Source organism: Hemicordylus capensis, chromosome 6, assembly GCF_027244095.1.
Source record: "Hemicordylus capensis ecotype Gifberg chromosome 6, rHemCap1.1.pri, whole genome shotgun sequence".
Lineage (NCBI taxonomy): Eukaryota > Metazoa > Chordata > Lepidosauria > Squamata > Cordylidae > Hemicordylus > Hemicordylus capensis.
This window is the reverse complement of record NC_069662.1, coordinates 96,737,544-96,749,809: the sequence shown is the minus strand read 5'-3', so window position 1 is coordinate 96,749,809 and position 12,266 is coordinate 96,737,544. Positions and strand designations below refer to the sequence as shown.

The 12,266-nt window shown below is 44.1% G+C and overlaps 1 protein-coding gene and 3 non-coding genes across 4 annotated transcripts; all 4 read right to left on the bottom strand.

The window, feature by feature from the left end:
* Positions 1 to 2,388: 2,388 nt before the first annotated feature.
* Positions 2,389 to 8,526, bottom strand: RPSA (ribosomal protein SA). The gene is made up of 7 exons (XM_053261739.1): positions 8,371 to 8,526; positions 6,514 to 6,681; positions 5,365 to 5,483; positions 4,832 to 5,077; positions 4,129 to 4,257; positions 3,626 to 3,794; positions 2,389 to 2,548 (listed from the first exon to the last, which is right to left on the bottom strand). The coding sequence occupies exons 2-7, from the start codon at positions 6,644 to 6,646 to the stop codon at positions 2,454 to 2,456; spliced, it is 891 nt and encodes a 296-aa protein (XP_053117714.1). The 5' UTR covers positions 6,647 to 6,681; positions 8,371 to 8,526; the 3' UTR covers positions 2,389 to 2,453.
* Positions 4,534 to 4,693, bottom strand: LOC128332180 (small nucleolar RNA SNORA62/SNORA6 family). The gene has a single exon (XR_008310600.1). It is a non-coding gene; the product is annotated as a small nucleolar RNA SNORA62/SNORA6 family (small nucleolar RNA).
* Positions 5,946 to 6,100, bottom strand: LOC128332245 (small nucleolar RNA SNORA62/SNORA6 family). Its single transcript, XR_008310645.1, has one exon. It is a non-coding gene; the product is annotated as a small nucleolar RNA SNORA62/SNORA6 family (small nucleolar RNA).
* A 1,214-nt stretch (positions 8,527 to 9,740) lies between the features above and the next one.
* Positions 9,741 to 9,859, bottom strand: LOC128332240 (5S ribosomal RNA). The gene has a single exon (XR_008310642.1). It is a non-coding gene; the product is annotated as a 5S ribosomal RNA (ribosomal RNA).
* Positions 9,860 to 12,266: the final 2,407 nt, after the last annotated feature.

The window sequence follows — 12,266 nt, the reverse complement described above, 5'->3', positions numbered from 1 at the left end:
AGAAGTCTCTTTGTTAGAGTAGCTTTCCATTCATTCTCTAGTTCTGTTCAATTGAGAATGTCTGTTTAAAGCTGTTGTGCAATAGGTTAAGAATGAAACCATTATCATTTGTATTGGTTTTGGTACCTGTCATAAATGAGAATGTTGGTTTTCAAAATGTCATATTTTGGGCAAGAGAGTGTGGGTCTATATATTTTCTTAATATAAAAATTTAAAAGGAATGTGGCCATGCAACACGAATGCTTGTGCATGCGGATTTTCTTTGCCAACTACACCTATTTCTGAGCGCTTTTTAAGTATGAGTCTTATCCTTATAAGACTTATGATGCAATGATGATACATGCTACGTAATACTTAGGTTTTTCCTCACAACAACCCTGTGAAGTTGGCTTGTGATACAAGCCAACTTCACAGGGTTGTTGTGAGGAAAAACCTAAGTATTATGTAGCATGTATCATCATTGCATCATAATTCTGATGTTTGGGATACAAGCCAACTCCACAGGGTTGTTGTGAGGAAAAACCTAAGTATAATGTAGTATCATCATTGCATCATAATTCATAATAAAGTTATTTATCGCATTTCTGGTTATTTATCGCATTTCTGGTTATTTATCGCATTTCTGGTTATTTATCGCATTTTGAAATTTTTGGTAATTTTTGTAATTTTTTAAATTTTTAAAATAAAAGTTTTCTGAAACATGTGTCAGTCAGATGTATGCTGGGGGGGGGGCGGTAGGGGAGGTGCAATTTCAGTGCTTGCCCCGGGCGCCGTTTTCCCTAGTTACGCCTCTGGTCTGACTCAGTATATGGCAGTTTCCTATGTTCCTATGTTGGACTAAATGGGCCTTGGGCCTGATCCAGCAGGGCTCTTCTTATGTTTATGTTCTACTAGGAGAAATGGTCTTCTGTACCATTTCCCCCCCCCCCACACACACACACACACCAAATATTTCCCCAAACCCTCAGTAATTAGGGAGACAGATACTTGTTTCAACATAGGCCATTCTATACTTGATGAGAGACATACATTGGAGTATACCCCTATTATTCTCTGCCTTGCTTAGCATTACTTCCAGACTACTGCTATGGCTTAACTGTCACTTGGATTTTAACTCCAATTAGTCAAGTCTTCATTGATTTAGAAGCATATTTGGGCAGAAGAATGGGCATGTACATTTCTTAATAAGCTGTTCCAGATATAGTATAAATATGAGTGTTGGTGGGGTTTTTTTGCACGATTCCTTTGTTTAACTAAATCTATGGAATATCCTTTAATCACATTTTATTCAAAAAGACATGTGTGCGCATGTGTATGTATGTATAAAAAGCACATCTCTTTATGCCCTTGCTGGAATTAGTCCCAACTTAAGCAGTAAACATGCAGCATGACTTCAAATATGGCAGTGCATGATTGGCTACAGTCACCCCAAAACTCACCACCTGATAACATGTAATTGCAGAATTAACCCTGAATTAATCTAGCCCTATCTGAAGGCCACCTAATGGCACAGCAGGAAATGTCTTGACCCACAAGCCAGAGGTTGCCAGTTTGAATCCCCGCTGGTATGTTTCCCAGACTATGGTAAACACTTATATTGGGCAGCAGCGATACAGGAAGATGCTGAAAGGCATCATTTTCTACTGCACGGGAGATAGCAATGGTAAAACATCTCCTGTATTCTACCAAAGACAGCCACAGGGCTCTGTGGTCACCAAGAGTTGACACAGACAGCACACTTTAATCTAACCCTATATAAGGGTTAATATAGGGTTATTATATTATAGATAATAGGACCAGCAGGCACAAGTATAGCATTTCTTCCTATATTTATTATCTTGTCAGCATCACCTTAGGACTCCACTTCTGCCCAAACATTCAAGTGAACTACTACATAACTTTTAACCCACTCTTACCTAGGATATAATGGAACCAGAGTATTATGCAAAATGTCCCTCAGGTATGCAAAATTCAAAAATTAAGAGGTACAGTGTTACTACCTCTCTGTGTATTCTAAGAGTTCCTAATCCACTCTGGCTCTGCCAAAAGCTCAATTTCAATTCACTGAAAACAAATAGATCAAAGCAGCATTTTGCTTATCTCAGGACTGACAGAGTGGGGAGAACCAGCCCTTGCTTAATTCACAACATTGGCCACATTAAGAACGAACAACTGGCCACTAGGGTTGTTAACAACAATAAACACAGTCACCTCTGCCTGTGTAGCAAGGCATCACGACATGGATGTGACAAAATTATTCAAACATGCCCCATAACATAAATAGCCTGCATTAAAATTTTGAGTAACAATTGTGGCAAACTGCTTATTTTGTATACACTGTTCAAAAAGGTAGTGTACCTCAGAACAATATAAGAATACCAGAAAGCCTAATCATAAGAAAGATCTTTATTTTTCTTCTTCACTGTACTCATGAACTCCTCTTGCTGAAGTTATTAGGACCATTCTGTAGCAGTCCCTACCCACTCAGTTGCCTGAGCAGTGGGAGCTGCAGACCAGTCTTCAGTAGCAGGCTGTGCACTCCAGTCCTCTGAAAAGCAAACACAACGGTCATGAATTTTGATATCAGCAAACATTCCGAAAGCTTGTTTATTTTGAAGATTTGTATTCCTTTTCATTAACATGATCACCAAAGCAGTGTACAAGTCATTCAAAATAATGCAGCAGTCTCCTGGCCAATGGCAGTGGCCACTGAATGCTTCCTTTCACTTCTCCAGTCCCCAGGCAACCATCATATTTTAGACTACTAGTAGGTGAGGCCATAACTGGCCAGGCAGTCATCTTGCATAGATTGCACTACTAGGAAACTTCAAAAAATTAACTCCAGGAGGCGCTATCATATTCAACATCTGTAGAAACCTTGAGATTGGAGTGCATGGGGGTAGATTCCTCAGCTAAACAATCCACTCTCGTGGGAAGAGTGGCCATTTAAACTTTAAACCTCCCCACACATCAGCTTAGAAGTGTGGGAATGTGTAAAGTTTAAACAGCCACTCTCCCCGTTTCTCAGCTGATGTGCCAGGAGGCTTAAAGAAGTGGCACAACAGGCAAGAATGGATGGAGCAGCCTACTTCTCATGCCACTATTTATTTGTTAAATTTTCTTTAAATATTTTCACAGACCAACTGAGAAGCAGGGAGAGTGACTATTTAAACTGTATACCAATTCAGTTATTTAGTTGCGGGGGGCGGGAGTAGAAAACCGTGAGTAACCAAAACTGCCCCCCCCCACACACACACACTATACACTAAACTGAGATACAGGAGGGTGGCCCATGAATAGGCATGATAGTTATTTGAAGGCCACCTGTATGGGTCATACAGTTTTTAATTAATGTACTTGCTAATTGGAAGCAAAAGAACAGTGTGAAATCTGTAGGATTTCAGCTTCAAATATAATTCATTTATTGAAAAATTACTACATGGTAAATTTGAATCATAGTAAGCATGAATTGGAGAAAGATATAGAACAGCCACTACATTTTGAGATTATGGAACCCTCTCCACAAAACTAGGTGACAAGACCAACACACATTAGCCTTTCCCATCTCACACATTTCAGCCAATCCAGAAACTTCCCTTTCCACTCCTGTTTTTCAGATACTTACCAGCTGGGAATGGCTGTATTGGCACAGAGGGCACTTGTACTCCCTCAGACCAATCGGCCACCTCAGGCTGTGGAGGAGCAGTGAACTCAGGTGCAGGTGCAGTCCATTCCCCTTGGAATTCTTCTTTTGTAACTGCCTTCTCAGCGGCAGCCTGCTCCTCCTTTTCAATCTGAAAGATAAGACAGACCCGTCGAAATAAAAAGTCTACGCTTTGTCCTTTTGCAGGTTGGCTAAAGAGCACAGAAATCCACTTTTTGGGCCCCGCACATGCATGTATTGTGAATATTGGTGGTATAGCCTCAAATGATGTCCAAAATGTTGGCTTGAAGCACTATTTCCAGTAATAACACACCAATTTCCAGTAGTTTGTCACCAAAGTAGGCATTTAAGATACAAGGCACCACTTACTTAAAAGCACCTATTTTTCAATATGATTTTGCTAAGTGCTCTGTACCCCTTATTCTAAAATCTGATACAATCGTTTTTAATCTTGAGTTGTTTACCTCTTCAGGGTCCCTGTAGAAGTAGAGATCAGGCATGACCTCCCACGGATGTTCACGGGAAATAGTGCCACGCATACGGAGGACCTCACGAGCCAACATCCACCACATCAGACCAACTGAATGCGCCCCCTGAAACACACATTGATATACACTTTAAAAAACCATATCCAACACTTTATAAGGGAATGGTTTGTCAAAACGCAACATCTGTTTTCTGATTTAAAAGATCCATGCTTTCAGGTTTTGGTAAAGAACTGGTTCTGTTCAGCTAATTCCAGAACAGCAGGCCAAAGAAGTAAAATGCTCTTCAAGCCTCATTTCTGAGATCAGGTAAGCAAGTATTCCCCCACTCAGCTTTCACTTACTTACCAACTTGTCTGCTGGTTCTTCATTTCTGTTTCCCAGAGATGTGGCAAGAATTACTATCAAACTCCACTCATCAGACCACAAGGGTCCTTATGGCGTTAGCGAAAAATCCTGCCCATGTTAATGTAGCACACTTCCTACACTCAGAAGTTCATAGGCCAGGAACTGACCTCAACCCTGAGCTCTAACTGTGTGCAAGAGACCTTTTCCTTTCCAAAGGTCTCACCGCCTGCTTATCGAAACAAGCCATTCTATTACTTCAGTAAAGACTTTTTTAAAATGCAAGAGAAGATGCCTTTAAAGGAGAAAGAGATAAATATAGCAAAGCAGATGTTACCTTGTTGTTGCATGGGATAGCAATATCCACATAGCGCAAAGGAGAATCTGTGTTACACAAGGCAATGGTGGGGATGTTTACATAAGATGCCTCTGTCAGTGGCTGATGATCAGCTCTTGGATCAGTGACCACCAAAAGGCGGGGCTCACGGAAGGCAGCCTGGATTTGATTGGTGAAGGTGCCAGGAGTGAAACGGCCTGCGATAGGTGTAGCACCAGTAGCAGCAGCAAACTTCAGAACGGCACGCTACAAGAAAAAAAACAAAAGTTAACTTAATTAATTAAGTTAACTATAGCTAGCCTTGAAAAAGAATTGTATATTGTATTTTAAGTCAGGGTTCCATGTGGGAGTGCCAATTTGAGACACTGGGCTCCACTGTTGTCTGTAGTTCAGTTTACAGATTTGTACACATGTGCGTGCACAGCACACACATCAAATCCATAGCCAAACTCGGCAACACTTAATAGTGGATATTTCCCAGTATGTTCTAAGAGGCAGGACATCATTTTCACTACTTACAAGTACACTCATACCTGTCCAGTATTCCTGGAAGAGATGACACTGACATCAGCCGGGTTCTCAATGGCAACAATAGCCCGAGCTGCCAAGAGTAGCTTTTCCCATGTTCTTTTCAGATTCATGATGTAAATACCTAAATACAACACAACAGAATTTTTCATTAAGAATGAGAAACTAGGTGAACATGTGAATCTGGCCTTCTGAAGACTGTTGAAATGCCCCTTGAGCCTGTTAAAAATCATAAAGAGAAATGGTGAAAGGGTACACAACAGATTTGAGGCTCCACAGGACAAGAGGCAAAGCAGCACAAGAGGCAAAGCAGCAAACACGAAGACTCTCTTCCTTGTGCACACTTATGTTGGTTCATTTCACCTGGGAAATGGGGAGCCAAAGGAACGTGCGAACAGCACAAGAGTTCCTCCATTTCCTTGGTTACTGAGCTGTCCTACCCCATAGCAATTTCATGTACTGCCAAGGACAGGGAAAGGGAGGATGAAGTTACTGTCCCATTTAAGCAGCCCATCAGGGAGAAAAGGGTCTCTACAGTCACTAGGTGTCCAAGTATTAACTCCATCCTTTCATTTTATTAAGCTTGAATTGTGGCAGAGACTACTATCAAACTCCAGTCATAGAGTGAACTCTCCTGGCGTTAGCGAAAATCCTGCCAGTGTTTACTGTAGCACACTTCCGACACTCAAGAATTCATTGGCCAGAAACTGGCCTCAGCTCTGAGCTTTAATAGTGTGCACTTAAGACAAAAACATATATACCAGCCTGACTGCAATATATCAATTCTTATTCAAACTCTTTTTCATTATTTCTATTCCACACATTTCCATGATAAACAAAAGAATAATCTTAGAGAATCTGCCATTGCAGAAAATACCATTAAATACCCCCCCAACACAGACTCTTAATTCTAAAACTGTAAAATTCTATTAAACATCACCTCAGTCCACAGTATCAAAAAATGGACTTAAACATATGAAATGCAATCTAGTCAAAGTCTCACTGATTTCAAGGAACAGTTGTGCATGTATTTAAACACTGCCACTAAAATCAGCAAGACTTATTTTGACTGGATTTTGCTCATATTTTAAGAACTTATATTTGACATATTTTGGTTTGCCTTTGATTACACCACCACAGAGTCTGATTCTTACCATCACTCTTTCTTTTATAGATATACTGTTCCATCTGAAAATCTAGATTGGTGCCTCCCAAGTGGGTTCCTGCAGCAAGGAATTTGAGGACATCCTCCTCCTTCATCTGTAGGACATCAAGACCTCCGGACATTGTGAAAGTTTCCTTTTAAAGCAACGACAGGAAACCTAAAACAGAATCACAAAGTTAGGAGCACTAATACCATCCACCACAAAACCATGGGCACATTACTACTGTCTCAAGTTTCCCATTTATACATTAAAAATAGCAGCTGTTACAACTGGTCTTCATAGGAGCAAATTCAACATTGTTAAATATTCTGCAATTCCAGTGCTTTCCAACTGCCAGTCATAGCAAAAGGCTTTGGTATTCTGCAGGCTCTGTATAATCTCACTGTGTAGAACTCTCATTCAATAAAGGAACAAATAACAAAAAGACAAATTTCTATCAATGCCTGGATAACTGGTATAATGCCTGAATTTTTTGACTAAACTATACTGTTACCATTCTTAACCCCTATTCTCAGAAAATCGAATATACATCCTCAAGTTGTTATATATTCACCAGTGCATCAAAAGGACAAGTCTTCTGAAAGTTGGTGCAATAGTAAACAGTACAAGCTTCAAATTTCATCTCAAGCTCAAACCAGATGGGCTTCAGTGAGATATTACTAGGGATGTGCACAAGCTGTTCATGCACATGCTGGCGGGGAAGGGAGCAGTTCCCTTAAAAAAACAGGAAAGGAGCTCCTTACCTGCTTGTGCCCGCCTCGCCACTTTTCCAGCAGCAGCTTCCGCTCTTCAAAAGGCTGTGGTGCTGTACCCTGCAGCCTCCACAGAGCACTGGCACAAACACGGCCAGCATGCACGAAGCAGCAGGGTGTGGATGAGCAGGTAGGGAACTCCTTACGTGCTTTTTAAGGGAACCAGTCCCTGCCCCACTGAGCCGGTTTTAACCAAACCTGGTTCAATGTTTCTCAGAGGTGGTGCCGAACTGGCTGGTGCACATCCCTAGATATTACCTCTCAGCTATACATTTATAATATGGGAGTCACACTAGTTTACAAAAATCAGGTAAGAAGTGATTCAAGATCTTGGAGAAAAATACTATGAAAATACTTCATTTTATTTCTTTTATAAGTTTCAAGTTTTCTAACAGCTATTAAGCAACAAACACCTACAGAATGATTCTGCTACCACGCTTATAGCATGCATTATACTTTATAGCAATGCAGCCCGCACAAAATGAGAGAAAACCATTCGACTTCTGCAATGAGAGGAACGGGGCTCTTTGCAAAGTTCATTAAATAGCAACCAAAAATCCCCAAGAGATTTCTCGTATTTGGAATGGTTTTCAACAGCAGGGGCGAAACAGGAATTGAGGTTTTAGTTCCTATATTTATGTTTTAATGCAGCTTTATTTGTTAAGTATCGTAGCTAAACAGCCTTATCTAACCACAGCATGCAGGATTGATTCAGTGGGAAGTTTAACTGAACACACACACACAAAATACACCTAAGTCTATATCGTGTTAACGTGCGTAAGGACATGGGCCAGAAAGGGGTTCAATAGTACCACCTCTGCTGCCTGGACCGCATGGGACACCTTCTATGCAACTTCGACTCGACCGACGTCTTGCGAGGCGGGAACAGCAATACCGCCTTCTAAACGTTCCATAACCGGAAACCCCGTGGTGATCTGACCTCCCTATTTTCCTGCTGCTAACACCGTGCTTCACAAAACCGAAGATCGAGGCGGCGGCACCAGCAGCGCGCTTGCCCTCCTGCCCTCCCCAGCTTTCGGCATTCCGCCTGGCCGGCATACACGCGCCCGCGCGCACACATTTCTCGACTCACGCGGTGACAACGCCGTATGGAGGCCTCTCGATGTTGGAGAGAAAGAAGGCCGCAGCGCCCTATGACGGCTATATATACCCTCCCCGCCTACCAATCGCAGCCATCCTCCCCGGAAAGGCGAAAACGTCATGACCGCGCCATCGAAGCCGAAATGAGCTTACCAAATAATTACTTCCGGCTCGTATTTGAATACGGCCTATGGGGTGCAGCATAGTGCCAAATAGGGTGGAAGGAGCCGCTCTAGTTCTACCACTCCATGGTGCTCTGTTCTACCTCTTTGCCTCGACTTTCGATTGGGAACCGGAGATATTCTTCCTTCGAACCTGTCCTGCCTCCTGAATGAAGAAGGCGGGGCAAAGGAAATTGCAGACCAAAGAGATAGAGTTCTCTTTGGGGAGATTAAAAAATTATAGAGATCAGCTAGAGTTACGCACACTGTGCTAAACTAAAGCGGGTGGAGCAGGCAGGCTGAGGAGTTGGAGATGATCCAGCTTTTCCCTAGGGCGCTGTTTTTGCGATCTAATTTAATCTCTTCAGCTGCTTTCCCATCCTCCTGGTCTGGAGCTGGAGCTGTGGTACTCTAGATGTTGCTGAACTACAACTCCGTCTGCGTTGTAGCTGGAGGTGATGGGAGCTGTAGTTCATCAACGTATGGAATATATACCGCAGCTTGGCAACCCCTGTCCTAGAACAGGGGTGGGAAAACTTTGCTTGGCCCTGCAGCTGTTGTTGAACTACAACTTCCATCATCCCTAGTCACATTATTTTGTGGCTGGGTATGACAGGAGTTGGACAGCTGGAGGTCCAAGTTTGTCCACCTGTCCTAGAGGATCAATATCAAAAATTCGCACAGGTGAATAAAGGGTGAGCTCTGATCTCACAAACAGCTCTCAAAGAGTTAATCACCTGGTCCTTTAGTGCCCATGCTGCAATCATCTTCCCAACTCCCCCCCCCCCCTTGATCTTCCACTCCCTCTCCCTTCCTACCCTCTGAGACGAATAATACACTGCAGAGGTGTCTTTTTCAGCCTGAGTTCCTTTTCACCTGCAATATAGTGATCATAGACTGTTTTAACAGCACGATTCTTTAAAATGTTGAAAAGCTTCGCAACTTTCAGATGTTCGCCTACAACTCGTTTTATTTTTCAGTTACTTTAGAAAGAGGTGCGTCTGCCTCACCACTTGTCTGAAGTGGAAGGATGAAGAGAGCCTTCCCGCACAAGCAGCCTCTTCCTGTGCTGCAGTTGCAGGGGCAGGGGCAGGGGAGGGGAGGGGAGGGCAAAGAAAAAGATGTGCCGGCACCGGAGCGGCTGCCAGGCACCTAAAAGAGGAGAAGAGGTCAAAGCAGGTGGCAAAGTGCAAGGGTAAAAAGCCTTCAGCACCCAGTATTCCCAGGCAGTCTCCCATCCAAGTACTAACCAGGCCCGACCCTGCTTAGCTTCCGAGATCAGACAAGATCGGGCGTATTCAGGGGGGTATGGCCGTAGGCACTTCTGGTGCTTGTTTTTCCTTACTTCAAGCCCTAGGGGCCACTGCCGTTTCTCAGGCAAGCCAGCTACTTAGCAACCGCCAGAAGCAGAGCCTCTCGAGCAAGGCCACCTCACGCTCTCCGGGCGCTAAGCACCATTTTCACAGCGTGTGCCCAGACACTGATTTCTTCACCACTGTCAGGAAGGGTAGGATGGCCACACACCCTTCTGGTCTGCAGCGGCAAAAATGCTTGGGAAAGAGCGGAGGAGTTGCTCAAGCTTTGAGGAGAGGTGTGCAGGTCCTCCTCTGCGCGTGACTGAACGCCTCGCTGGCTCTGGTCTTTCTGCAACTAAGCTGCACTTAGCACGCCCGCCTCGAAGGGTTTCGAGGAGCGCCATGTGATGGACAGGAGCATTCCAAGGCACGTAAGAGAGAACAGCTTGCTGGCAGAGCGAAGGAGCGGGAGGAAGACTCTTCAGGAGTTGTCCTGGCGAGCTTTTGCTGTCCGCTTGATATGGGGGACATTGGCTGATGAGATCACAGCTGATTCTTGTTTTATTTTTCAGTCACGCTTTGGAAAGTGGTGCGTCTGCCCCACCATTCATCTGAAGAGGAAGGATGAAGAGAGCTTCTTCCCCCACACAAACAGCCTCTTCCTGTGCTGCAGTTTCAGGGGCAGGGGCAGGGGCAGGGGCAGGGGCAGAGAAAAAGATGTGCCAGTACCGGAGCGGCTGCCAGGCACCTAAAAGAGGAGAAGAGGCCAAACCAGGTGGCAAAGTGCGAGGGCAAAAAGCCTACAGCACCCAGTATTCCCAGGCAGTCTTCCATCCAAGTACTAACCAGACCCAACCCTGCTTAGCTTCCAAGATCAGGTGTGCAGGGTAGTATGGCTGTAGGCATCCTTCCTGCCTGCCTTGCCTCACCTCAAACCCTAGGGGTTGAGGGGGCCCTGCTCCGGGTGCTGACAATGAGGGAGGCCCGGTTGTCGTGCACTCGGGACAGGGCCTTCTCTGTTCCTGCCCCCAGACTCTGGAATGCTCTCCCAGTGGCCATTCATTCCTCGGACTCCATCACGGCTTTTAGAAAGCTTTTAAAGACTTGGCTTTTTACCCAGGCTTTTACATGATTGTTTTCTACTGCGGCTTCTCTGTGTTTCTATTTGTTGTATTTGTTGTGTTGTTTTTATGCCTGTTTTTATATGTTTTTGTTCTTTTAACATGATGTTTTTATTGTGTTTTTATTGTATGTTTTTAACTTTTGTAAACCGCCTTGGGGTTATCTTTTTAATGAAAGGCGGTATATAAATGCAAAAATAAATAAATAAATAAATAAATAAATAAAATAGGGGCCACAGCCACTTCCCAGGCAAGCCCGTTGCTTAGTGAGTGCTGGGCGCCAGATGCCTTGAAGGGTTGTGAGGGGCTCCATGCGATGGGCAGGAGCATTGTCAGGCTACCACTTAGTTGTCAAGCTGGCAGCCAAGTTGGAGAGTGGAGGGCGAAAAGAGAGAGGGAGACACTCTTCAGTGGTTTCCCTGGAGAGCTTTTGCCATCCAGTTGATATGGTGGCCAGGTTCTTTGGTTGGTAAGTTCACAGCTGGTTATTGTTTGACTACTGGCCACTGTGATTAGGAATGATGTGAGTTGTAGTCCAACAGCAGCTAGATGACCGAAGCTGAGCAGCCTTGAGTTGGAGTAGGAATCCCTGCCTCTACAACTACCTGGTGGTGGGGTGGGAAACATTACTTTCCAGCTGCACTGTGGCAACCGCTGTGAGGACAGATGGAATTTATACTCTTACCTATAGGTGGCAGCAAATCACCAGTTTTCCTCAGTTTTACACTCGGGATTCTAATGCTATAGAATACGAGGACCTAACCTTTCATTGTAGCTCGCCTGAATGTTTTCCAAACGGGGATCTACTACATAGGGCTGAGTTCATAAAATGAAGGCTTTTACAGCACCTTTAGTTCGGTGGCATTATTTGGCTTTTTTCATGACTGGCCCTTAATGAGTAACATCAGCATCTTTAAACAGTTGCACTTTGCTGGAGTGTTGAAAACAGTTGTGTGGTATACTCCAGCATTTTTGCGGAACCATGTGGAGATACCCCATGGATAAAGTGAGAAGTGTGACTACCTGTCTGAGAATGATTTCGGGGAGTGCCAATTCTGCCTGCCATCCTTCTCAATTCCTAACCAGCAGACTTGTTTCCTGAGCCCGGTAAACAAGGATCGGTAAACAGCTGCAGGGTCATAGCTATGAGAGAGGGGGGCCGTGTTCGTCCCTCTCTTCAGTGGCTTCTTGGAGTGAGGGAGATAATGAAGAAAATAGGAAGGGGTGAAGCTGGGGGGCCCTCAGGAGCTGGGTTCTGGGTTCTTTGAACCCATCTGCTCAAATATAACTACACTTCTGAACTTCTGGTCT